Source organism: Carettochelys insculpta, chromosome 1, assembly GCF_033958435.1.
Source record: "Carettochelys insculpta isolate YL-2023 chromosome 1, ASM3395843v1, whole genome shotgun sequence".
In the NCBI taxonomy this organism is placed as follows: domain Eukaryota; kingdom Metazoa; phylum Chordata; order Testudines; family Carettochelyidae; genus Carettochelys; species Carettochelys insculpta.
This window is the reverse complement of record NC_134137.1, coordinates 228,882,344-228,909,495: the sequence shown is the minus strand read 5'-3', so window position 1 is coordinate 228,909,495 and position 27,152 is coordinate 228,882,344. Positions and strand designations below refer to the sequence as shown.

The following is a 27,152-nucleotide window of genomic DNA, read 5'->3' as shown; positions in this document are numbered from 1 at the left end:
CGGGCAGGGTGACCCCGGGCGGCCAGGCCATCGGCCAGCCGAGCGAACGCATCCGCGTTCCGCCTCTTGCTCCCCATTACCTGGAGCACCTCCTCCTCGCTCCAGAGCCCCAGCAGGTCCCGCAGCTTGGCCTCCATCCAGGAGGGGCCCCGCTGCCGCTTGCCAGCCTGGCTGCCCTTCTGGCTGGGCTGGCTGCCCTGGCTCCCCTTGTGGGGGGTCCCCTGGGGGCACTGGGGGGGCTGCCGGACACCCATTGAGGGTCCTGTGGCTGCTGAGGGACGTGCAGGCTGGCCGCGTGTCTGAGCTGCTGCCTGCATGTTCCCTCAGCTTCCTGCACAGGAAGGGAGGGGGAGGGGACCTTTAAGGGGCCACTCCATGCGGCCACCATTGAGCTGAGGGGCTGGAGAGAGCGTCTCTCAACCCCTCAGCTGACGGCCGCCATGGAGGACCCTGCAATTTCGACGTTGCGGGATGCGCAACGACTACATGGTCCCTACTTCGATGTTGAACATCGAAGTAGGGCGCTATTCCTATCTCCTGATGAGGATAGCGGCTTCGATGTCTCGCCACCTAACGTCGATGTTAACATCGAAATAGCGCCCAACACGTGTATCCGTGATGGGCGCTATTTCGAAGTTAGTGCCGCTACTTCGAAGTTGCGTGCACGTGTAGACACGGCTCATATGGGTGGAGGGACAAGTGGGGAAGCAATCCCAGCCTAGCTGTCATCCCGAATTCTCCGTATCTGGCTCAAGCATTCTGCAAGTGTGGCAGGGACTCTCCCAAGGCTGAAATGGCAGCTACAGATAAAGGGGCCATTGTTAGTAAAGTTGCAGAAGAAAGTGAAAGTTAAACTTCTGAATTCCCTTCCCTTGCTGTGCTAAAATTTTAAACAAGACAGGCTTATTGATGTAGTCAGCAGATTTACTGCCGTTGAGTCCTCATGGGTCTTTGGCTCCACTGATGATAACCAGAATGCTGCTTGTGTGTGGCCCAATAACTGCAGCAGACCCCATGAGGTTCCCCAAAGACCACAGAGTAGATAAGGATCAAAGGTGCCTGGCCAGGGTTTGTTGCCAAGCAAGGTACAAATAACAGTTGTCAAGTATGCTTTACTGATCCACTGTGCATATGTACCTGCAACAATGGACTGATGTGGTCAGTGGGAATTCCACTGCTCCCCTAGGTCATGCAAAGATGGTCCCCCCAAGACATTATGTTATATACAGGTACAAACAAATTACACCTCACTGTTGATGTATCAGGTTGCCACCCTCTGACGCTACTTAGATACCCTGTACCTCGTGGTTCATCTCTTATCCGTCATGCTGTCATTTTTTACCTTTTCCTGGAACTAGGTCTGTATCTGTGAAGAGTAGGCACCCAGGTCTTTTTCAATGAGCTGGTGGTACCATATGATTTCAACTTACAAACTGTACCAATTATTGTTCGGCACCTGGGCTGATTACCAATTAGTGTTTTGTACTCTCAGCTCTGTTTGTGCCAAGTTCTGTTAGCAGAGGCCTGCCTCTCGCTTACAGCTTAGCTTTGCTTTTAGCCATGTTTTGTCCATTGTTGCGAGTCCTTAGGCCTCACACCATGCACACAGCACCACTCACAACACCAGCCATGGTAAGTGTGGCCTGTCAATGGCAAGAGAAATGAGAAGAAGGTTGTTCAGTTGCATGATGCCGTGAGTTAGGGCAGTGACACTGTATACTGTTTACTGGTACCATGCTCTATACACAGTGCTGATTTTAGCTGATATCCCACTCCTGTTGGTGAAAAGGGCACAAAATGCACAGCCATTAGCCTGTTCACTGCAGTAATGCCAGATGACGTTTTCATCACTTGGCATACATGAGCATCCTATTCAGGAGGAAAACATAAGGCTGCCATCTCTAGAAAGCTTCTTAAGAGGACTGCTGGGTACCCCCAATGACTGGGCTGCAGTAGAGTCCTGGTTCATGGAATAGGTAGACTCTCTGTTGGTATTTTTCCCATGCTCCTCCTTTGCCTCCCTGTGCTCATTATTCATGGCAGTAGCTCAGAACTCAGACTCCTTGGAAGCATCCACTGTGGTGTACACGAGCACCCAGAGCGGTGATAGGATCTTTTACAAGAGTGGCTTACAGCTCTTTGTAAAAAGAGCAGGACTGTGACTAGGCACTGAATCAACTGTTGGCCTCCCCAGTCACAGGGCACTGCCGCTGATCCCTACCTTACCCCTCTCGTGCATCCCGGATGCAATTTGCTCATAGATATCCACCTGCCTATGGCTGGTTTGTAACTGCATCTATGCAGTCTATTCTCCCCACCCACACAGGGGATCCACTTTCTCTTGTCACCTCCAGACTGAAGCTCATCTGCAGTATGTAACCAGCATGATTGACGAGGCAAATGCACACAATGATAGAGAGCTACTAGGTGTGTTCACCAGCTGGACAATCAGGAAAAGGCTTTTTTTTTTGTTTATTTCATAATTCTTGTGGTTTTAAAGTGGGAGGGAATTTTGATCTCTGTGACCCATGGGCAGTGGAGTCTGCTTTTGTGAAGAGAATAGTCAATGCCAGGGATTATTATAGTCAATATAAGGAACACGGTATCTGCACTTGAACTGCATTGACAGCAGTATATCAACCATGGATCAATACTGCTTGGGGAGGTAGTGTTACTGTGTCACTGTAGCCATGTGCATTGATCAGCTGGAGAAAAATTAAGAGTGGACACATACACAACTAGGTCAATGCAAGGCAACTTACATCAACCTAATTTTGTAATATAGACCAGGCATCAGATTCCCATAGGCCAATGTGTGAATTTAAGGGAGTGAAACTGGTATAATTTACACCTCAGCAGCCTAGAAGAAGATATAAAAAAACTATAAATGAAAGTAGGAGATGATTTACTTTATTTAAGGGATTGTGTATCTGGGACTTGTGTGGATCTACTACAGACTAGCTTGATATGCATTAATGTCACACATGGATACTATTACAGAGCACTCAAAGTTCAGTGGTACACAAAGCAGAATTTTTAGTGTGCTGTAGTTTCACGTCCTGATTTGTTATGTACTAACATCCGAGGTAGCCAAGCTCTTTTTAAATACTCCTGTTCATTGGTTTTTTCTTTCAAACTTCACTCTTCTGTCCCTAAACATATGGGTTACACCTGCATAGATTCGATGACACTCAAATAGACATAGTAGTCCAAATTCAGAAGTGTTGTGTAAGGAGAGCATATGTTTAGATGTTGATAAGTGGATGCTAGACTACAGGAGTCAGAGAGGAGGAAGAAGATGCAAGCTATGCCAATTTATCTTTCTAGCTTCACTTAGGCTGACCTCTAAATTATATCTGGGTGTCCATTAAAAACTTGTTCTTGAGAAATTTATCCAACTGTGATTTTATAAGTGGTATCTGGAAAAGTTCTGTTCATACCTGTGCCTAGTGTTAGCGTTTCCTCAGCTACGCTATGTCCAGCAGCTTTGTCATTATTGTAGTCTGACTTGGAAGTGGTGGTGGGTGTATCACAGTGCACATGGAAGCAAGTCTCCCAGCTGTGGGAAGACAAACTCACACTAGCAGGGCTAGTGGGATCTTGAGCTCCATCCCAACAATGTTCATGTTCCTATTTTTAGCACACCAGCCCAAGTTTCATTGGTGCTAGCTTTAGCACTGCTAGCATAGGTCTGTCTGTGTGAGCTGGGAGACTCCCTCCCAATTGCGCTATAAGCACATCTGGATTGGGAATGTTTAGAGTAATAGAATAAGATGGCAAAGACCTATTTGATCATGTAGTACAACTCCTGGGGGCTGCTTCATCTCATCAATCTACTTTTTGTTCCTTAGAGCCTACCCTAAAAGAGAATCTTCAGTTTTGTAGTGATGACATTTTGGCATTGACACAGGAAAAGAGCAGCAGAGAGCAATCTGGATCTTGCTTTTCAGGTAAATAAAATCTTAGGCTGGTCCGTCACCCCTTCCCTGGGATCCAGTGCAGCATTATTCTCAATCAAGTTTTACATGAACAGCATATTATTTTCCAATCAAGTTTTAAATATCTTAAGCAATGGTCTCCTACCACTTCTCTTGGAAAAAATATTCCACAAAATAACAGATCCATTGGGATACATTGATAGAGATGTCTATGGCTAGTGCAAGACTATCTGGAATTGTGATACAGATTGATTTGCAGTGCCTAGAGCCTGTAGATGAAGGACTTGCCTGCCTAAGGTGGCAGTCTTTCATGCACAAATATAAAGTCAAGCAAGCTCTTTTGTGGATTTTATCTTCTGGTAGAAATTCTGTATATTCATGTAACTTACCTATTTCATAAGGCAATGGCTAAAGATAAGGTGAAATAAGTGTCCCTTTATGTCTGTGGTTCTCCAGCTTTTCGGCCTGTGGCCCACCCCACTCAACAAAAACTTTCCGTGGATGACCAGCCAACCACCCATGATGACAAAATGCCTCTATATATCTCTAAATACCTTAAATACTAAATTATTCATGTTAGGCTACTGTATTTATAACAATGGGGTTGTGTATAATTGGTAAGTAAGGAAATATTATTAATGAAAATCAAAATAATTGATCAGATTAAGTCCTTTAACTTTGCCATGTTACTTTACCAAACTTCATTTTAAATATTGTTGAGGAGGTTCCACTGCAGCTTCAGGGAAAGGGATTCTACTCATGATATTTCCTAATTCCCACATCCAAGAGAGGGGTGAGATCTATTCTTGATCTTTGAGGTCGTAACAAGCACATCAAATATATGAGATTCCACATAGTTACTTTATTTAATATTCTCCCCAGTTTGAATCATGACAGCGGGTTGCTGCTATCAGTCATGAGGTCACCCACTTTCTTGTGACAATTTTCTCAAGCTACAGGAAGTATCTGAGATTGGTAGTCACAGGTCAGCATTACCAAAACACAGTGCTTCCATTTGACTTGTCCTCAGCTCCATATATATATTTTAGACAAGTGCATTACTGTGGTAACAGCATTATGTCAAGCAAAAAGGAATGTGTCTTCCTTTCCTGGACAATTGGTTACCAAGGAGCAAGCCCAGATGTCAAGTCCTTCGTCATTTCCAGTTCTCCTCCATGGGCTGGGTACGATTTTAAAGAAAAGTTAATTTGAATACTATGACAAAAAGTCTAGTTCATTGGGGCCCTGCTAGAGTCTACAAGTTTGAGGGCATTTCTTGTGAACAAGTGATTTCATGTAGTTCATTGCCTGTGTCTGTCCCTTGCTCTCAACCCATCAGCTACACTTAGGTAGTCCAGCAAGTGAGATCACACCTTCATCCTCTTCAGGTCTGTTTGAAGCTGGCATACTCCAAATTATCAGTTATTGGATGTCCAAGTGCCAAGGCCCCCACCCATTCTAGAATCCCTGGTATCATGGGTGTATCAGACCTATATTAGTGAAGGGGTTCCTTTTGCCCAGCCTCCACTAATCAGAACCATAGTTACTCATGCTACCGCAACAGGTTGAGCAGCACATCTGAGAACGTCGAAACCTCAAGATTCATGAGAACGAGAAGATTTCCTTCTTAACAATGTCCTGGAACTTTGAGCCATTTACATCTTGTGCAGGCCATTGCATATAATATTCAGCAACAACACTCCTGCAATGTGAATAAACAAGGAGGAGCCTGTTCCAACCAGCTTCTTCAGTAGGCAGTAAAAAAATCTTGGCAGTTTTGCATCAAGAACAGACTTCCTACAGCTGCTCACTTTCTGGGGGTCCAGAATTATTTGGCCGATCACCTCATGTTGGGATGCTCTCAGAGTCCTTTTCCACTCAGCTTATCCAGGCGCCTTGTCTAGTTCTGGGAGACCACTTCATCAAGTTCTCTGGAATCTAAAACATTGTTAAACTTTGGATTTCATCATTCAGGTTCCTTTATTTGGCATACAGCAAAGCTGAGTCGATCAGACTCAAGAGGTGGTGGTAGGTATAGGACATGCCACACATCCAAATTTACACAGACCACTTTTTCCTTTATATACATCTACTCATTATTTATATTTGTTATATATTAAATCACACATTTTGTGATTGGCTTGGTTACTTTGCATGAACCAATCCTTGTACACCATGCTCTGTCCATATGCTGTTCATGTGGAACTTGATCTTTACCATCCAGGTTTATCCTGTTTGCAGTAGCTACTGTCAGGGCGGTGCTGCTTATCTGAGATACCACAGGCATCCTGCCTTGAGCATGCTATTTGTCAAACCTGTATTAGCAACTTAACTTTCCATTCACCTTCCTGATTGTGTCAAGCCAGGCCTTCACCTTGGTAGGAATATCTCATAGAAACATTAGTGATCTCTTAAGAGCAGCATCCTGTGATCCATCACCAGAGAATGGGGCGTTACAGCTATCAATCTGTTTGCAACAAAAAAGAATTGCCATCAGTCTGTAACTCATGGTATGGATGCTGCATGATTGAAAGAAAAGCTGATGTTCAGAAGCTGTCCAATAGTAGAAAACTGTCTGCAAGAACTACCTAATCAGCCATGTGGAAATGGTTTCCGGTTGGGTCACTAGCACAAGGAATTCAGCCAATGCTAATCTGCATTCAGAAATTTTTGGATTATCTGTTAAACTTTCAGTTCTCTAGTCTGTCTTTCAGTTTGTTATAGGTCCATGATCTTAGTTGTTCCATCCTCAGATCCAAAGGAAGTCAAAGGAAGTAGTGAGATTTCCAAGAATAGATCATAGAATCATAAAATCCTAGGGCTGGAAGACCTGTCTAATGCAGGATCAACCCTAAGTAAATCATCCCAGCCAGGTCTTTGTCAAACCAGGACTTAACAACCTCTAAGGATGGTGATTTCACCACCTCTCTAGGTAATACGTACCAGTGCTTCACCACTCTCCTGGTGAAAGGCTTTCCTAATATCCAACCTACACCGCCCCCTCTGTAACTTAAGTAGATGTTCATCTCTTTTCACTGGCAAAAGAAGCTGTTATTTTTACCTTCACACTGTGCTTGCTGACCTTATGGGATCTCATTTGACCTCTTAGCAATCTGTTCTTTGTTGATCCTGTGCCAAAAGACTATCTTTCTTGATGCTGCGACATCTCCAAGGAGATTAAGGCTGCATCTACACAATGAGATAAATTTGAATTTCATGGCTTTAGCTCAATATTAAAACGTGACTGTCTTCACACCTAATACAGTTAACTCGATTTATTGAGCCGTAATGCTGATTACAGAATATCAATATTATTGGAAGGGTATAACATCTATTTCTAATTTAAAATTGCAAATCGAGGCTAGTGTGGAAGAACCATGTCCTTAATTCGAATTTGTTAGCCTCCAGAAGTGTCCCGTATGTATCCCACAAAGCTACGTATGGCCACTCCATTGTGCACTGCTGTCAGGTGTGCAGGAAGAAGGTCAAAGTAAACCCAAAAAGTTTGGATTGAATTTTAATTTGAATTAAAATTTGAATTGGAATTTAGCAGACCAGCCCTGCAAATATAAAGGGCATCCATTATGAAAAAAATCCTTTGCCCATCGTGTCGCACTGCATTGGTAGCTATCGCACGGTATCAGTAGCAATTATCGGTAGCCCTGTACTGCAATCATGAGCCCTCAGGGTAGTGATCTGACTAGTACTTCTCAGGCTCACAAGCGAGCCCCAGCTTGGACCCACCAGAGATTCTGGATCTCATTGCCATTTGGGGAGACCAATTGGTGGTGAAGAGACTTTGGGTGGCCAAGAGAAATGCAGCCATCCATGATCAGATGGTGTGTGAAATGGTCACCCAGTGTTACTCCTGGGACTATGCAGTGTCGGATGAAGGTTGAAGAACCCCATCAGGCCTAACAAAAAGTCCAGGAAGCCAACCAGCGGTCAGGGGCTGCTCCACAGACCTGCCACTGTTATCAACACCTCCACATGCTTATGGGCAGCAGCACCACCATGGAGCCCGGACACAATTACAACACTTGTGGAGGCCCTGGTATGGAATTTGGGGTGAGCCCGGAGGAGCAGGGTAGCCCAGAGGAGGAGGGCAATGGACAGGAGGAAAGGAGCAATGAGCAGGGGACAGAGGAAGTTGTTCCAGACAGCCCAGAGCTCTTCACCATCGACCTGGAACTGGTCCCCTACATGGCAGACCCCTCCACGTCAATCCCCTCCATGCCAATCACCTCCATGATGGTCCCTGAGCCCTCTGGAACAAGCAGTTTGGGTGAGTCGTTATTCTGCATGCTAGAAGCAGGTTGGGGGTGTATATAGCTATAGGGTTTTGCACAGGTACTGGTTTGCTAGCTGTGCTTCTGTGCCCCTAAAAACAGTATGTTAATGTTTCTTGGGATGGAGTGCTTCTCCTTTTTCGAGATCTCCTTGAAGGCCTCATCCAGGCACTCTTGTAGTTTTTTCACAAAGTACTTGGGCATACCTGACTGATCTGGTGACATGGCATCACTCAGCATTTTAGCAAATTTTCCAGGCTTTTGGTCATACAGCAGGAGTAGCTGTCCTTTCTCTATATCTATTAGTTTTAGGAGGGTGATGTCTTCTTTGGCAACCTGTGGAAGCATGGGAATACACATCCGTTTTTTTTTTGTTTGTTTGTTTTTTTAGCATGCTTACTGCCCCTTTACATTGGCCTGTGGCAGCTGACAAGCACTCCGTTCCCCACTACACAATGTAGTTTGCAGGCCCTGAGGGTGGTTCCCCCATGTCCCTTTCCAACCAACACTTTTTTTTCCATTTTTCATGACCCCACCCCCGCCCCCACATGCCACACTGCTGCTGGGCTCTGCTGGGCTTTTCCCATCCCATATCCCCTTCCCTCAGCATTTCTTTTCGTTTTTCAAGACTCCCCCACTGCCAGGCTCTGCTATGCTTTTCCCACACCATGTCCCTTTCCCCCAGCATTTCTCTGCATTTTCCTGGGCACCCATGATGCCCCCCAGCTACTGGGCTCTGCTGGATGGTTCCCCTCCCATGTTCCTTTCCAAGCACCATTTGTTTTCAGTTCTCAGGAATCCCCCTGCACCATGTGGGGAATTCCTCTGCTGTGCTTTTCCCCTCCCATGTCCTTTATATGCAGGCTTCTTTGGATATTTTTTCTTTACATTATTTTTATTGTGCACCAAAGCCCCACACACAGCTGTCCATTTGTCACTGCCGTGGGACAACCAGCCAGGACACCTGGTGGCTGCCCCTGCTTTGCAGACTTCCCCATTCCCACCAAAAGAAGACAATTGTTTATCACTTACCATGTCCACAAAGCAATATGCTGGATAAGGATGGCAAGTGAGGTATTGTGAAATGCACACTTACTGTCCCATCCTTAATAACCCATCTGTCCTTCAAAAGTATACTTGCAGTGATAGTATACAGAAAGACCCATTCATTGCACTTCAAAGCACATTATGTGAATTGTATCTTAATTTTGACCTTTATTTTCCAAACTCAGTGCCCAATGTTGCAGAGAAAATCAGGAGACACAGGAAATGCAAACAAGATCTGATCCTGCAGCACATGGGAAACACTCAGGCAGGGCACAAGAACTTGACAAAGGACACTGCTCAGTGGTGTCACAGTACAGCTGAGTGGCATCAGAGTCAAGAACAGTTTAACAACAGAAAGCTTGACCTCCAGTAGCAGCAATTGTCAAAAATGAATGAGGCCGCGACAAAGCAGAGTGAGTCCACGGCAAAGCAGATCGAGGTCATGGCAAAGCTTGTAAAGGCTATCACTAAGCAGATGGGGGTCCTATGCTCCCTGCTGCAGCTGCAGAGAGACTCCCAACCCAGCAGGGCATCAGCTGATACCCACTGGCCAGAGTCCCCCGGGAGAGTGTGCCCACCTCCTGTCATTTTGGTCCCTGCAACGAGTCCCCTGAGGAGAGGTCACCCACCCTCCGTCATTGCGATCCCCGCATGCTGTGAAGGAGGGCAAGACTACCCTGCCACTCCTGCCCCAAGGGCCACTGCAAAAGGCTCTTCAAGCACCCTTGAGAAGGCGTCTTTTCCCAGCTACTTAAACCTCTCCTTCCTCCAAAATAAAATAATTCTTTTCAGCTCAGTTTGATTTCTTGTCCTGCAGGCGTGTGTGGGGGGAACACAAATCAGACTGGGTGGGTGCGGGTAGGGGGAATACCACTGAAGGCACAGCTGCCCAGTGAAACTCCCTAGTCCACAGCAGATACGTGGCTGAGGGAAACAAGTGAGTTTGGGGTGAGGGCACTGCAGGCACAACACGTTCTATTTACTGCAACTTAACCCGCTCCCACCAAAAAAGAGCATTCATTGATTGGTATTATGGCAGAGACATACATAGGTAGCATGTGCGTTACAGATCAGTCATAAAGCTGTGTTTTAAAGCGTCTCTTATTGCTGCAGCCTCAGTATGGCTACTGGTGGGTGTCAGTGGAGACAGCTGTGAGTAAGCCCTGCCTATTGCCTCCACTTCAGAATTCCAGCTAGATGAGAGAGTCTCTCACCTTGATTCACATATGTTGCGCAAAATAGTGCACTCTGTAATAACAGTGGGGACATGAGCTTCAGCAATGTCCAAAGGGTCAATAAACATCTGAACCTCACTTCTAAATGTCCAAAGGCACATTCCACAATCATTCTGCACCAGCTCGGTCTGCGATTAAAGTTTTCATTGCTGGGGTCCAGGGTTCCTGTGTAGAGTTTCATCAGGCAGGGAAGCAAAGGGTAAGCGGAATTGCCCAATATAACAATGGGCATCTCCACATCGCCAATCTTGATTTTCTGATCAGGGAAAAATTTTCCATACAGGAGCTTTGGGTACAGTCCCAAATTTTGGAATATGCTCACGTTATGAACCCTCCATGATCAGCCAACGCTGATGTCGGTAAAATGACCTTTGTGATTTACCAGTCCCTGCTTGACCATGGAAAAGTACCTCTTTCGATGAATATACTCGGAGGCCAGATGGGCTGGGGCCATGATGGGCGTGTGCGTGCCATCTGTTGCCCCACCACAGTTAGGAAAGCCCTGGGCAGCAAAGCCATCCACTATGGCCTGTACATCTCCCAGGTCACATCTCTTCATCTGGAGACACCGACAGATTGCATGGGCCACCTCCATCACCACATACCCCACTGTAGATCTGCCTGCCCCGAACTGATTTGCCACTGACCGGTAACTGTCGGGGGTTGCAAACTTCCACAGTGCAATTGCCACTCGCTTCTGTACCTGTAAATCCTGCTTCATGTTGGTGTTGCTGTGCTTCAGGGAGGGCGCCAGGGCATCACAAAGTTCCATAAAGGTGGACTTGCACATGCGAAAGTTCTGCATCCACTGCTGGTTGTCCCAGGACTCCAAAAGGATGTGATCCCACCAGTGTGTGCTAATCTCTCAAGTCCAAAACCGCTGCTCCACTGTTGGCAGTGCAGTCATGGCAGCCACCAGCTCTGAGTTCTTGGACTGCAGTTGGCACAATTGCTGTTCCAAACCACCATCCTCAGCAGCAGCAGCAGCAGCAGCACAAGTAGGATAGCCAAGCATCGCTGGGCTTTGGAATTGAAGGACAAATTGCGTCACAACCACTGTGGTTGCCAAAACACTCTGTGCTATGAGTTGGAGTGTTTGTGGATCCAGGCTTGCACTGGAATGCTGCAGCAGGAAATAGCACGATTTCCAGTTCTTTTTTCATGCGGTTGGTGATGCAGTGAATTCTGGGACAGTGCTTGGAATTCTGAGATGCAAACATGAAGCACCCACAAGCAACTGGGGGTAAGGCACTGTGCGATAGGTACCCACAATGCAGTGCTCATGCGGTTGAACTTGCATGGGGTAATGGGGACACAGAAATTTGACACAGAGAAAAGGTGGATCAAATTTCAAGAAGCTTTTGAGCACTTTATTCAAATTCATATCAAGGTTAAATATTCAAACTTATATATCAGTTTTGTCTTGTAGTGTAGACGCAGCCTAAGTGAAGTGCAGGCCTTAATGGCAGCAATTCTGTATATACATTTTTTTTAAAGATAGCATAGCCCTAAGGACTCATCCAAAATTTTTATGTAAAGTGATTTCACAGTTTCACTTCAACCAAGTAATAAACTTACAGGTTTTCTTTACTACTCTGCACCCAAATCCAGAAGAAGCTCCACTTTCTGCTCATGTGGGTGTTTGAGTAATGCCTGAAAGAAACACCTGCAATAATTTAAAGAAGGAAAAAACCAGTTACCACCTTCTTGTATTCTAATTGTTTTTCTTTGAGATGTTGGTACAGCATGTATTCCATGACTCAAACTCTGTCCTCCCCTGCATTCGTCATCATCATCATCAACAATCGTGGGCTCAGCACCCATTAGTGTCTGATGCCTCTCTCACTATTTCCTTCCATCTCTCCCTGTCCGGTGCAGAATGGCTTAGTTTCTGTAGACTAGGTCTGCACCTATCTACTATATCATCTACCCACTCTCTGTGGGGTTTGCCTCTCCTATTCAAACTGTCCGTTATGCCAAATACCAGGGTCTTGACTTTTCGTTCATTATTTGTTCTGCGAATATGCCCGAATAGATGTAATTTGCATTGTATAACCTTCTTCAGTAGGTTCTCTTTTGGTTGTATCTTCCAATATAATTCCTTAGGGGTGATCCTCTGCATCCATCCTGTTCTCATGATCTTTCTATAACAATATAATACCTACAAACAGTGGGCATACAAAATGTCCTCTTTTTTTGAGGGAGTCCCATATTTCCAGCAAACGTACCATCTGCAAGTCCTTTTCAAAAAGACTATGAAAGACAAAAAGACATGCTTGCAGTGTTTCTGTTTGATCATTCCACAAGATCAACATCAGGCCCTCATGTTTCTGACTCCATTGGACAACTTTCTTTTTCCAGAAGTGCTCCATCAGGTTCAGGGCTCCATCACCTAACACTACAGCTTCTCTCTGTTGTAGAATGGATAAAAAGAAAAAAGGAGTACTCCTCCTAGGAAAACTTCCACTAATTCCCCATACCACTCCTGTCCTGAGGCAATCCATGCCCTTCTATGGCTATTATAGGAACTCTGAGAAGTCTGAGTATCAAGATTTCAGTATCACATAAACATACTAAATTGACTGATATATGACTACCAATTGTTTCAACCTTGATAGAATGATTCTGCTATTATCAGTACTGGCGGTTTCCATGCTGATCACACCATGCTGGCAGCAGTTTGATAACTTCCTTGTACCAAGCAAATTTGGTACCTTGCATGGTGGTTCCCTCAATGCCTGTATTCTGTGATATGGCTCTGATATTTGTGGTGCTGCACTGAATAGTATTGATGAAATACACAATAGCAGGAGATTTAGAAGTTTTCTACGAGGCTAAATTTCCCCTCTTGTCTGTAGCAGTGAACATCAAATGCATATTCAGCGCTTCATTAGCATGCGGGCGGCCGCGGCACTTTGAAATTGACACGGCTCGCCGCCGCGCTGCTCATCCCAACGGGGCTTCTTTCCGAAAGGACCCCTCCTACTTCAAAGTCTCCTTATTCCCATGAGCTGATGGAAATAAGGGGACTTCGAAGTAGGCGAGGTCCTTTCGAAAAGGAGCCCCGTCGGGATGAGCCGTGCGGTGGCGAGCCGCGTCAATTTCGAAGTGCCGCGGCCGCCCGCATGCTCATGAAGCGCTGAATATGCTTTTCAGCACTTCATTAGTAAACTTCGAAATGGCCATTTGTGTGGCCATTTTGAAGTTTGGGGCTAGTGTAGACACAGCCATTGTGACTTATTGGCTACGTCTACACGAGCCCCAAACTTCGAAATGGCCACGCAAATGGCCATTTCGAAGTTTACTGATGAAGCACTGAACATAAGAACATAAGAATGGCCATACTGGGTCAGACTAAAGGTCCATCCAGCCCAGTAGCCCATCTGCCGACAGTGGCCAATGCCAGAGAAGGAGAACAGAAGACAATGATCAAGTGATTTATCTCCTGCCATCCATCTCCTGCCTTTGTACTGAAGGCTAGGGCACCATACTTTACCCCTGGCTAATAGCCATTTATGGACCTAACCTGCAAAAAATTATCGAGCTCTTTTTTAAACCCGAATAGAGTCCTGGCCTTCACAGCCTCCTCCGGCAAGGAGTTCCACAGGTTGACTTTGCGCTGTGTGAAGAAAAATTTCCTTTTATTAGTTTTGAACCTACTACCCATCAATTTCATTTGGTGTCCCCTAGTTCTTGTATTATGGGAAAAGGTAAATAATTTTTCTGTATTCACTTTCTCCACACCATTCATGATTTTATATACCTCTATCATATCGCCCCTCAATCACCTCTTTTCCAGACTGCAAAGTCCCAGTCTCTCTAGCCTCTCCCCATATGGGACCCGTTCCAAACCCCTAATCATCTTAGTCGCCCTTTTCTGAACCTTTTCTAATGCCAATATATCTTTTTTGAGGTGAGGAGACCACATCTGCACGCAGTACTCAAGATGTGGGCGTACCATAGTTTTATATAGGGGAAGTATGATATCTTTTGTCTTATTATCTATCCCTTTTTTAATAATTCCTAACATCCTATTTGCTTTACTAACTGCCGCTGCACACTGCGTGGATGTCTTCAGAGAACTATCCACTATAAGTCCAAGATCCCTTTCCTCATCTGTCGTAGCTAAATTTGACCCCATCATGTTGTACGTGTAATTTGGGTTATTTTTTCCAATGTGCATTACCTTACACTTACCCACATTAAATTTCATTTGCCATTTTGCTGCCCAATCACTCAGTTTGCTGAGATCTTTTTGTAGTTCTTCACAATCCCTTTTGGTTTTGAGTGTCCTGAACAACTTGGTGTCATCTGCAAACTTTGCCACCTCACTGCTTACCTCATTTTCTAGATCATTGATGAACAAGTTGAACAGGATTGGTCCCAGGACTGACCCCTGGGAAACACCACTAGTTACCCCCCTCCATTGTGAAAATTTACCATTTATTCCAACCCTTTGTTTTCTGTCTTTTAACCAATTCCCAATCCATCAGCTCATGGGAATAAGGGGACTTCAAAGTAGGCGGGGTCCTTTCGAAAAGGAGCCCTGTTGGGACGAGCCACGCGGCAGCGAGGCGCGTCAATTTCGAAGTGCCGCGGCCGCCCGCATGCTAATGAAGCACTGAATATGCATTTCAGCGCTTCATTAGTAAACTTCGAAATGGCCATTTGCATGGCCATTTCGAAGTTTGGCGCTCGTGTAGACATGGCCATTGTGACATTGAGTCTTTACAAGTTTTCTTGGAGGAGGTTGAGGAATTCTTACCTAAATTTGTCAGTTTACTTTATGTGACCATGTTAGAGGTGAATAGCACTCCTGATTAATGAAGCTGTTATGGATCCTGCCAGGAATTTGTGAAAGAGATTCAGGATAGCTGCTCCCACATCAAAGAAAGTGAGTAAGAAATAACATTGCCCCAGCTGCAGGAGCAAATAGCTGAATGTTTAGTATTTGTTTCAACTAATGAGAAATTGAAACAACAGAGTATCTCAGAACACAAACTAAAACATTTTGATGTGTTTAGTTACAAAAATTATTCTCCCACAAAACTTCAGTTTAGGATTTCAAACTACTGAGCTCTGCTGGTCATTTATGATTTTGTGAACTATTACAAGTTTTCTTCTTTTGTTGGCAACTCATTTGCAGGTAATAGAGACAAGTTTTCAGCTTTATTTTCAGAGGGACAGCTACTTGTGAGAAAGTTTCTCTGAGTGGCACTTCATGGCTGCGTCTACACGTGCACGCTACTTCGAAGTAGCGGCACCAACTTCGAAATAGCGCCCGTCACGTCTACACGCGTCAGGCGCTATTTCGAAGTTAACTTCGACGTTAGGCGGCGAGACGTCGAAGTCGCTAACCTCATGAGGAGATAGGAATAGCGCCCTACTTCGACGTTCAACGTCGAAGTAGGGACCGTGTAGACGATCCGCGTCCCGCAACGTCGAAATTGCTGGGTCCTCCATGGCGGCCATCAGCTGGGGGGTTGAGAGATGCTCTCTCTCCAGCCCCTGTGGGGCTCTATGGTCACCGTGGGCAGCAGCCCTTAGCCCAGGGCTTCTGGCTGCTTCTGCGGCAGCTGGGGATCTATGCTGCAGGCACAGGGTCTGCAACCAGTTGTCAGCTCTGTGGATCTTGTGTTGTTTAGTGCAACTGTGTCTGGGAGGGGCCCTTTAAGGGAGCGGCTGGCTGTTGAGTCCGCCCTGTGACCCTGTCTGCAGCTGTGCCTGCCATCCCTATTTCGATGTGTGCTACTTTGACGTGTAGACGTTCCCTCGCAGCACCTATTTCGATGTTGGGCTGAGCAACATCGAAGTTGAACATCGACATTGCCGGCCCTGGAGGACGTGTAGACGTTATTCATCGAAATAGACTATTTCGATGTCGCAACATCGAACTAAGCTATTTCGATGTTGGCTGCACGTGTAGACGTAGCCCATGTGGCCAACACTGCTTCTATACCTTTGGCCATATTGGTGATCATCAGAAGGGCATTCTAGCCTCCAAATTCCATTTTCTATATAAAGTTCAGTCACAGATATGCATTTTTGGGGCCTCATACCTTTTCGGTGGAACCATCCTTGGCTTGAAGTGAAAGTTTCTTCAGCAGTTTTTTCTTCATCAATTTTTATGTCCTCATACAAGCTGATAACTTTCTCCTGAATGAGAGTTAGGCTGATCAGGGTATTGTTTTTATGCAGATCCTTCAGCCATATATCCAGGATCTGTACCATTTTTTTTTCCATTTTAGCACTACTTTTCTGCATAATCTTTACAGAGGAATGCTTTGAAGCATACTTTGCTTTATTCACAATGTCCTCAGCATTCTTGCTAATAATTCACATGGTCATTGGTGGAAATCCAAGATGGCAAGCAATATCAACAGAACCTTTTGTACTATGCTGTATAATGTCTAATAGTATGCCCAGAGTCACACTGCTGCAATGCTGCTTACATTCACTAACTCTACGCATTCTGCTAGCACTGGCAATATGCTTAAAACTCATTGTTTCCAATCGAGCAGACTGAGGGAGACGTTTCACAGAGGCAGTTCTGCTTGCTTCACATCCACCCCAGTGCAAAATATGAATTAGGTGGGCATGAGCATGGGGGAAGAAAGGACCAAAAGCAGAACGGTTCTCCTTTTTGGCAGTGACTTAAATGCAAAACATCTTTAAGCAGGGAGATCTACAAGAGGGAGCCCCTGTATCTTTCTGATGGATGACTTAGAGCATGCCCACAACATGGGGCTAACAAAGTTGCATAAATAGAATAACAAATTCTGAAAATATCTGAATTTCTAGCATCTTTCTTCTGTGTTTCATTTCCAGAGCATATAGAAAAGAATGACGGTGGTGGAGGAAATGGTCTGGCTAATCCTCTTGTAAACAAAGTAAGACATTAGTTACTTCATTTCAGAAGTGATTAGGAGGGTTAAGATTCTGTCATGGATATTTTTTAGCAAAAAATCATTCAGTGTCCATTGGGAATAAACAAACATTCATGGGTGCCCTTGATTTGTCCCTGATTTTCACTAAAAATATCCGTGACTAACTGGAGAGAGAGACAGATTCAGTACCCACCACTGAAGGGACTCCAGGATCCCCAACCACTGCAGTGAGTAGGAGTTCCTGGGCCCTCCCACATGGTAGCTGGTAGTTCTGGGGAGGTGCAATAGCAGCAGGGTACACCAGGGAGGGCGGAGGGATCCTGTAACACCTGCAGTGCCATGGGGGGCCAAGATGCTGTGAGGTTCCCTTGAACCCCCATGGTGGCTGGGAGCTCCAGAGGGTCCACCAGCCATGGCTAAACAGCTGTGGGGTCTTTCTCCAATGCTGCGTGGCAGCTGCAGGTGCTTACCACACCAGGGTGAGAGCTAGGAGCTGAGGGTGGGGGGTGGGGCTGGGAGCTCCAGTCCCAAGGCAGAAAAAATCACAGATGTCTCTGGAAGTCACAGATTCCGTGACTTCCCATGACATAATTGTAGCCTTAGTGATTAGTATACTGAATGGAATAAACTGTTTCATTGTGTGACATGAAAGAACATTAGGGACTATATACAGTGAATTCCTCTTGCTGGTAATTCCTTGGTGAATCTTCATGTGGCTGTTAATTTTATTATGTCTTGGGATAATACAATAAAGTTGAATAGCTTTAAAATACTGTAAAATCAGTCTCTTCCAAGGCACTACACAAAATGGAAGGTGGAGGGGACCTTCCCATGGCAATGCTGTGCTATTTATTGAGTGCAAGAGATTAATTTTAGTGTAAGAGTTTAAGAGTGATTGCCAAACTGTAATCCCACTAACAGATTTTGTGGTTTGGCATCTTTACAAACATCTGTCTGCCGTATAACCCTAGATAAGTAAAGCCATGTTGAAATGACTTCACGAGACCTGACTGTAAGTCTGTAATTGCTTACAGCACCCAGAAGCATATAACCTAACAATAGAAATATTTAGATTATGTTGACCATAAAGCACTCAAAGCAAAAATCTTATTGTCAGTGTTCATTCTTCCTAAACAATTGCCATATACACTTACATATGTGCAGCATTTATGCCGTTAATTATGTTCGTACATTGGCCACTCTCTGTTCTACATTCTGTTGTCTCTCATGCCCCTCTCCGAAATTAAATCAACAGGATTGCATTCAGTTTAAAACAACTGAACGCCAAAATATTGTTTTTTATTGTTGTTGTTTTGATGTACTCTGAGGTGAAACCACAGAGCTGTGGCCCACGGACGGGTTTAGAGGAAATACAAAAGACCCAGCAGCGGAATTTGACAGACTGGAGTTTTGCTGAACATTTCAATCCACGTCTTCTTCTTCAGGTACTTATGAACTGTGATTCATGTAGGTGCATAGATGGCTAATAACTGGATACAGCGTTTTTTACTGAGTCAGATTTGGTCCTGATAAATGGTTACAAAACACCATTATTCTTCAACTGCTTTTTGGTGGCTTTCACAAAATGAGTTTATTTTAATCTACTTCTTAGTTTCATTCACTACTCAAAAACCAGCATTGCAGTTGTCCTTTTTGGCACTGGAGCCCCAAACTGAACATGTGATACAAGGGGACTTGCTGCTTATCTCTAGGATTTTTTTTGTTTTTCACGTGGCAACATTGCAGTACATTGGCTGAAAGGTTTAGGAGAGCTTCCCTGCATTCATTTTATTCATTTCAAATGAAAGACTGTATTTTTCAAAGCTGTCAGCTAGACCACAAGATCCAGTCCTTCAAATTCTCCATATGCAATACCACCATGGATATGAGTGAGAGGCCTGTATACAGAAATAGGGTAATGGTTGATAGTTATCTTATACAAAAGAAAAAAAAAACAAGAACTGTGAAAGATGAATCAGAGTGAAGAACTACAAATACATTGTGGTCAGTTCTTTCCACACTATATAGTAGGACTGTACCTATTAGGAATATCTCAGAGTTGTACTACCTGTCATGAACTCCAGGGAAGGTGGAGATAGAGGAAAACCTGTGATCCATTGTGTTACTGAAGCTGCAGTTCTGCTTGGTTTTTTGCACTCTTCCCACCAAACTGACCACACATGTAAAAGCCAAGTAGAATCTGGTCTTAAATTACAGCATGTGGGAAATTCCTATTAATGCAATGGATCTTGACACCTATTTCACTGTTAGTAATTAGCAGAACTGGGTATAAAACGTACATGAAAACAAAATCCTGACACAAAATTCAGTCTTGTAAAAACTCTTCCTTTTTCTGATCAGCTCTAGTAATTAAATTTCTTCATTAAACTTGGCACATACCATTTCATTTTCTGTATACTCTCTGCCATACCTTTACATATCTTTTTGTATATGGCTGTTAATTAGTTTTCTAAGATGAATATTTGGTTAACTAGAATTTTTTCATACACTAGATTCAACCAGATAATTTAAGATATATAAATGAATTTCAATCATATTTCAGCTCAAGCTTTCTGCAAAAATGATAAAATATAAAATTACATAAAATGAGATTCAGCACAAAACCAGCACATGCATTGAAAAGCTGTTTTTGTGCTGAATGCACAATGCAGAGTGAGCTAGAAATCTTTACCAGAAATCAGTAATCTGGAGAACATCAGAAGTGATAGCACAGTGAATTGGATACAGTATGAACTTGTAACTTAATGTAGCCATAAGAGAAATAAATGTATTTTATTTCTGCATGTATCTGGGCAAGGGATGATACTTTTTTTCTGTGCATCTCTAGTCAGACCTGAAATACTGCATTCAAGGAGGCAGGGGGGTGGGCAGTGGAGAAGGTCAAGTTATGACTCCTCTGAATTTGCTAGTGGAGTTGGCTGACTGCATAGGTGTAGCAAGTTGTACTTCTAGAGGCCTTGTCTATACTTACCGGAAGATCGACGCATTGCACTCAACTTTCCGGAGTTCTGTTTTGTGGGTCAGGTGAGGATGCAGCAAAATCGACCTCTCTGGTCTCACCAATTGACCCCTATACTCAACACTATCATCTTAAGTAAGGGACATCAACACGAGACTAAAGAGGCTCAGACTTCACTAGGGAGCTAAGTTGATCCTGATATGTCGATTCTGTAGCTAGAATTGTATATCTGAAATCTGAAATCAACTTATTCCCCTAGTGCGTGTAGGTATGGGAATACACCTTCTACATGCTTGGGGACTCTACGGAGATCTTCTATCTTCTGGTGACACAATGCCTATTGGTACTTCTGGTATAGCAAGGCTCTGCACCACCCCTTACTTAATATGGGCCATCCCTACAAGGCACAATCAAGTCCTCTTGTGGAAGTTGGAGGTGCCGTCTGTCTGTGTGGAGGATATGTCTTAAGTATTACTTTTTCATCATTTTCAGGTTTTACACAATGCAACCCAACAATACACGTGTATTGATTCCTATTACCATACCCAAGATAACTCCCTACTTATCGTCCTTCACAATCCAATGAACCAACATCGTCAGTGCAAGGAATCCTGGGATATTGCACTTCACTCTGATGTTGGATTCAGGTAATACATTTTTTTCAGTACTGATTTTCAAATGAGCACTTAAGCCTGGCAATGAAAAAGGGCCTTGACATAAGCACTTCTGAAGTGCAGTGACATCAGAAAAATAAATGGCTTAACTGTAACACCTACCAATAAACCATTCAAGAAGAAATTATTAAATCATTAAGGAGCAGGGATTGGGGCAGAGCAGCAACACTATATGTAAAATATTCCACAGAATGTACTAATGTAAAAAAAGTCTGGGTGAATAGGGCCACTTTATAGAACTTGTATGATTACAAATTACTATTCAGAGCAGGAAAAAAGATTTTGGGGACACTATTTTGAAGGAGACCAAAGTGCCAACGGGGGAAATTGACAGTCCCTCCCAGGGGTAGATTTAGTGGGTCTAGTAGGGACTTGCTTAATCAACTGCTTGTCAGTCTCCGATTAACCTTGGTACTCCATAAAGTCACAAAAACTAAGGGAAGTTGAAGGGATAGTTTCTCCCATCTCACTGAGGGGATGCTGCAGAAATTCAGCTTAAGGTAAGTCAATTCCAGCTTTTCTATTCACATAACTTGAGTTGTGTATCTTAAGTCGACTTTGTCCCTAAGCGTAGACCGGCTGTACATCTAATTAAACAAATCAGTTCCTTCAACTACCCATATGCACACTGGTCAAATTCACAACAGGACAGGTTTGCAGAAGCAGTTTCACCATACCTTAAGCATTTTTTCTTGGAGAACTCAAACAAAATTTCTGTTATTTGTCACTAAGTCACTCCAAAACATCTGATTTTGGTGGAGTGGCTTAGGGATAATCCAAACAACAGAGAGGTCAGTGAAAAATGTGTGATTCTCTGTAGCATGGTTTGCAAGGATTTCTTAAGCCTTGTAGGATAGCCATACTATAAGTGGGACAGGAGATTCTCAGAGCTTGTAAAGAAAAAATATGAATTTTCTGTCTCAGCCCAACATATGTTTCTTTAAGTAGTAGCTATTGAAATAAAACATGTCCATTTGTCCTGGATTTTCAAGAAGAATCTCTGCTTGATATATGATGTCTTACTATCCTTGGAGCATATTTTGAAATAGCTGAAATGTGCACTGCCAGTATAAACACATGCTGCCAGCTGTGGGTGCTCTGCTGATCAGCTAGGTAGCATTTGAATCTCCCCTGAGTGGCTGCCCAAGCACACAGCTTGCAGATAACACTGGTGTCAATCTGTCCAGCCTACAGAAAATATCTGTGTTTCATAATCAAGGTCAATGGCTTTCAGTACCAATTCAAAATCCTGCCATTCAATCTTCAGCAGCTCTGAGGATGACTCTCAGTGGTGGTAGTTCACCTGGAGAGACAAGGCTTTCACTTGTCCACATGTGTTGATGACTGATTGATTTGTAGTCAAACATCGCGACAGGTCACCAGAGATACTCATATGGTTCTTCTACTGTTTTTCTGATTTGGCTTCAAGATCAGTTGAGACAAATTTATTCTTTGGTGCTTTGGCTATGCAGAGGGTGGTTAAGTGAACATAAGTGCTAAGGGCCTGTATAAATCAGGAGTAACTCTAGTAAAGTCAATGGAATTGTAAACCATCAGGATTCTGGCTTTTCTTACTGACCCTTGTTCCATTTGAATGAATCATGGTGATTTGTAGCTAGCTGGATTTTGTTTGGCAAATGTTGCTTTTGCAGAAAAAAGAACTAAAATGTTAAACATAAAATGGAATGAGCAAAGATTAATAAAGCAGAAATAAAAATTCCCATGCAGAAAAAAAATAATTAATGAACTTGACCCAATTCTTAAAGATTATTGTAAAGTATTCAGATAGCAGGTTAAAAAATAAGACTCTCCATAGTAAAAGGCAGAATGAAAGATATGTAGTTTGATCTAATATCATATGAATTAATACAGTATTTTCACTGTTACTAGAAGGAATATGGTTCTTTTCAGAAACTATTTGGAGCTAGTGGCCAACTCAATTGAAGACTGGGTGACAAAGGAAGAAACCAAGTACCAGGAAGAAAAAATGGCTAAGGAACTAGAGGCCCTTGAACTAGCTAAAGCCATGGCAGAGAGACCTGAAGAGATACCTTCTCCCTCCACTAGCAAAAAAGCTGCATCTCCCAACAAAACAAAAAGTTGGTATCTTTCAATTTTTAATTCAGATACCCTCAAAAGTTTGAGTTTTACTCAATTCACCATTCTGCAAGGGAACAACATACCGCCAAACAACCTTAACACTACATTGGCATAAGGGTTTGCCACAGAACTGTAATACAATTAAATAATATTGAAACACCAATGTATCTGCCTTTTTAACCTTCAGGCCAGAGAAACAAGGATTTTAAACAGAAAATCCATCCTGGCCTTTGCAATCAGAGACATTTATTTTATTTTGTGTTTTATTTTGACAGCATACTTATTCTTCCCCTCTCATTTTCAAAGGCAGTGCATCAAGACTGGACAGTAAAGCTGAGGTCACACTGGAACTTCCAGAAAAAAATCCTTTTATCAGAGAAGGCTCCCTTAAGGTCAGTGAAGAAAACCAAGCATCCAGTAGTCCTTCCCCAGTTGATAGACTGGGATATATGAGGGAGCCCTGACTCAAGTGGCAGGAGGGATTAGGGTATGTGGGTGGGCTCTGGCCCAACAGGCAAGGAAATTGAGATGTGTGTGACATCAGGGGAATCAAGGTGCTTGGGAAACCCTATCCTGGCAGGAGGATCAGCGTGTGTGAGGGGAACCATGCCTGGCTATGGGGATGGCACAGAACGCCTTGCAAATATCCGCTCATGCTTCAAGCAGTAGATCCTGGTCTCTCCAAAGTCCCCCTGCTGAGGCTGGGCCCCTTCAGCCTTGATTCCTTCCACCATCACCTGGACAGTTCCCCTGTACACACTTGCCTCTGCTAATGCTCCAAATGACAGATCCCAATTGACCAGATAGAAAGCGGCAGACAGGTCCAGGTCTGAGTATGGAGCAAGATGAGCCCCAATCATTTAATCTAGGGGTGGGCAATAATTTCCGATGTGGGGCGACTCCAAGACTTTGGTAAATAGTCAAGGTCTTCCCTTTTCTATGGTGAAGGTGCGAGGTCTGGGAGAGAGGTTAGGTTCAAAGGAGCTCAGAATAGGGAATTGGAGTGCAGGTGGTGTGGGAGCTTCAGGCAGAGTTTGTGAGAAGGAGGGGGTTGTGACCTGGGACAGGTGATTGGGGTACAGGGTCTGGGAGGGAGTATGGGTGCAGAAGAGGATTCTGACCTGGGGGTGGGGATGTAGGATGGGGTCAAAAGTTTTGGGTTGTGACCTGGAGCAAAGGGATTGGGGTGCAGCATGGGGAGCAAGGTCTGGGAGGGGGGGTGTGGGTGCAGGCCAAGGGGAAGGATGTAGGAGGGGGAATAGGGTTGGGGAGGGAGTTGTGAAATGGGGCAGAGATGTTGAGGGGGGTACAGAGGGTTTGGGTGGTGACCTGGGGCAGGGAGTTGGGGAGTGGAAGGGGGTGGGATGCCAGTGGCAAGCTCTGGCTGGGAGGTGCGTACTTCAGCAGCTCCTGGGCAGCAGACCAGCGGGACCCTCAGGCTAGCTTCCTGTCTGCTGCAGTCCTAGGCTGCACAAGGCATCTGGATCCTGGGGCCATATGCCTCTCTGCACCATGTGGTGGTGTGGGGAGGCTTCATGTGCTGCCCCTGCCCCCAGCACAATCCTTGCCACTCTCATTGACCAGTTACCCTCCCACCCCCCATATGCACACAAGCAGCGCATGGTGTCTAGAGGCACAGGGCCCCAGCAGATGGCTGGTTTGAGCAGCCTGTGACAGCAACAGTGAGCCTGCCTGAAGATCCCGGCAGGCTGCAGGCTGGATCCAAAGGCTTGGTGGGCTGGATCCAGCCCGTGGGCCATATCTTGCCCATCCTTCATCCAATCTGATCTCCTGTAAAACACAGACGTCAAGTGTTCTCAAAATAATTCCAAGAGATGTGATCATTTAGGAAAAGATAAAATCTTGATTTTTTTAATTGTCATTGATGGAGACTCTCCACAACTGGTGGTAAGTTGTTCCACTGGTTAATTACTCTCGCTGTTAAATATTGTCTTATTTCCAGTCTGACTTTGTCTAGCTTCAACTTTCAGGCATTGGACCATTTTATGCTTTTCTCTGCTAGACCGTTTGTAAATATTTGTTCCCCCTGTAGCTACCTATATACTGTTATCAAGTCACCTCTTTTACCATCTCTTTGTTAGACTGAAAAAGCTCAGTATGTTTAGTTGTCTAATCTTTTAATTATTCTTGTGGCTCTTCTTTGGAGAGTGCCTCTCCAGTTTATCAACATTACTTTTGAATTTTGCACACCAGAACCGGGCACAGGATTCCAGCAGCAATCACACCAGTGTCAAATACAAAGGCAAAATAACCTCTTCACACTAATTCAAGATTCTCTTGTTTATGTATCTAAGGCTGCATCTACATTACCCCTCCCTTCTGGAAGGGGCGTGTAAATGCAGCCAATCAAAAATGCTAATGAGGCACTGATATGAACATTCAGCACCTCAGTTGCATAATAACGGCCACTCACTGTGTCGAAAGTGCTGCTTTCGAAATGTAAAATAGCCATGTAGACGGGTTTCCTTCAAAAGGAAGCTCAGTTTTCAAAAGCACCCTTCTTCCCAATTTGTAACAGAAAGCCATGCTAGTCTATATACTATCAAAACAAAAATGCAGTCAAGTAACGTTTGTTTCCTTTTGAAAGAACCCCATCTACACAGCTATTTTACATTTCAAAAGCATACTTTTGATGTGGCGACTGGCCTGCATTATGCAAATGATGTGCTAAATATTCATATCCACACCTTATTAGCGTTTTCGATCCTCTGGGGTGGTGTAGATGCAGCTTAAGATTTGTATTAACCCATTTAGCCACAGTGTCACTTATGAAACTCATGCTTAGCTGATTATCCACTATGAGTTCCCAGTCTTTTTGATCACTGTTTCTCAGAATACGGCTTACATTCTTTATTCTTAAATATATATTTATTTGCATTTAGCCACTTAAAATGTTTGTTCATACACAGTTTAATGAGCAGTTCACATTCCTCTGTATCACTGACCTAAACTCTTCATTTTCTACCACTAACCTTGATTTTGTGCCATCTGCAAATTTTATCACTGATGATTTTAAGTTTTCTTCCAGGTCATTAATAGCAGTGTTAAATAGTGTAGGACCAAGGACTAGTCCCTGCAGAACCTCACTCTAAATACCTGTTTGATGAGAATTTCACATTTACAATTACATTTGAGACCAGCTTTTAATCCATCTACTGTGTGGCATGTTCATTTTGTAGCTTTCTAAGCTTTTTAAAATCAAAGTGTGGTACAGTAACAGTCAAATGCTTTACAGAAGTCTAAGTATATTATATCAACAGTTTTGTCTTTATCAACAAATCTTGCAACCTCATCAAAATAAGATATCAACCTATATTAATCTGCATAATCATAATATTTTCCTTTAATTCTTTGTTAATCAAGTCCTTTATGAGCAAATCCATTATTCCATTATCTTGCCTGGGATCAATGTCAGATTGACAGTCCCATAATTTACCCATTTTAAATATTGGCACAATAATCTTCTGGAGCTTTCTGTTACCTTATTTTACACTAGAGACCATCCCAGGGTTACACTGATAAGTATTTTATTAAATGCCACTATTGGATTAAAGGAAAGTGAGAACTAGCTTTCAAGCACACACCTACACATGCACATACCCTCCTGCACTCAGACACTTTACACCAGCAAACTCACATAGATGAAGAGTTGCATAGGGACAGCTGCGAAAGCCCAGGCATAGTGAGTCAGGTGTATCTGGCTGCAGTCATGAATCTGGGGCAGTGAACTGATTGTATGGACCACTTGTCAGTTTGCTCTCTTGTCAGTGTAGTACTCAGGTTCATTCAGTACCATCCATCCTGGGGAGAGGGAGAGGGGCCCCCTGGGCCCCCTCCTGTCTCCCCACCAGTCAAGACTAACTCCTGCAGAGTGGTGATGGCAAGAATAACCCCCTATAGCTTTGCACCCATCTTTTTGTGTGTTTCAGTCCATAGCTCTTTTCCTGCCCCACTGCCCCCAGATACTGAATGACCATGGGT

At 44.0% G+C, this 27,152-nt stretch overlaps 1 protein-coding gene across 1 annotated transcript in view; it reads left to right on the top strand.

Moving 5' to 3' along the window:
* SPAG17 (sperm associated antigen 17) overlaps positions 1-27,152 on the top strand; it is a 232,801-nt gene that overhangs the window by 113,488 nt on the left and 92,161 nt on the right. Inside the window, exons 15-19 of the mRNA XM_074983588.1 lie at positions 17,338-17,399; positions 18,737-18,841; positions 20,869-21,023; positions 22,962-23,149; positions 23,457-23,542. Coding sequence (XP_074839689.1) covers positions 17,338-17,399; positions 18,737-18,841; positions 20,869-21,023; positions 22,962-23,149; positions 23,457-23,542 — 596 coding nt within the window. The remainder of the gene's footprint in view (positions 1-17,337; positions 17,400-18,736; positions 18,842-20,868; positions 21,024-22,961; positions 23,150-23,456; positions 23,543-27,152) is intronic.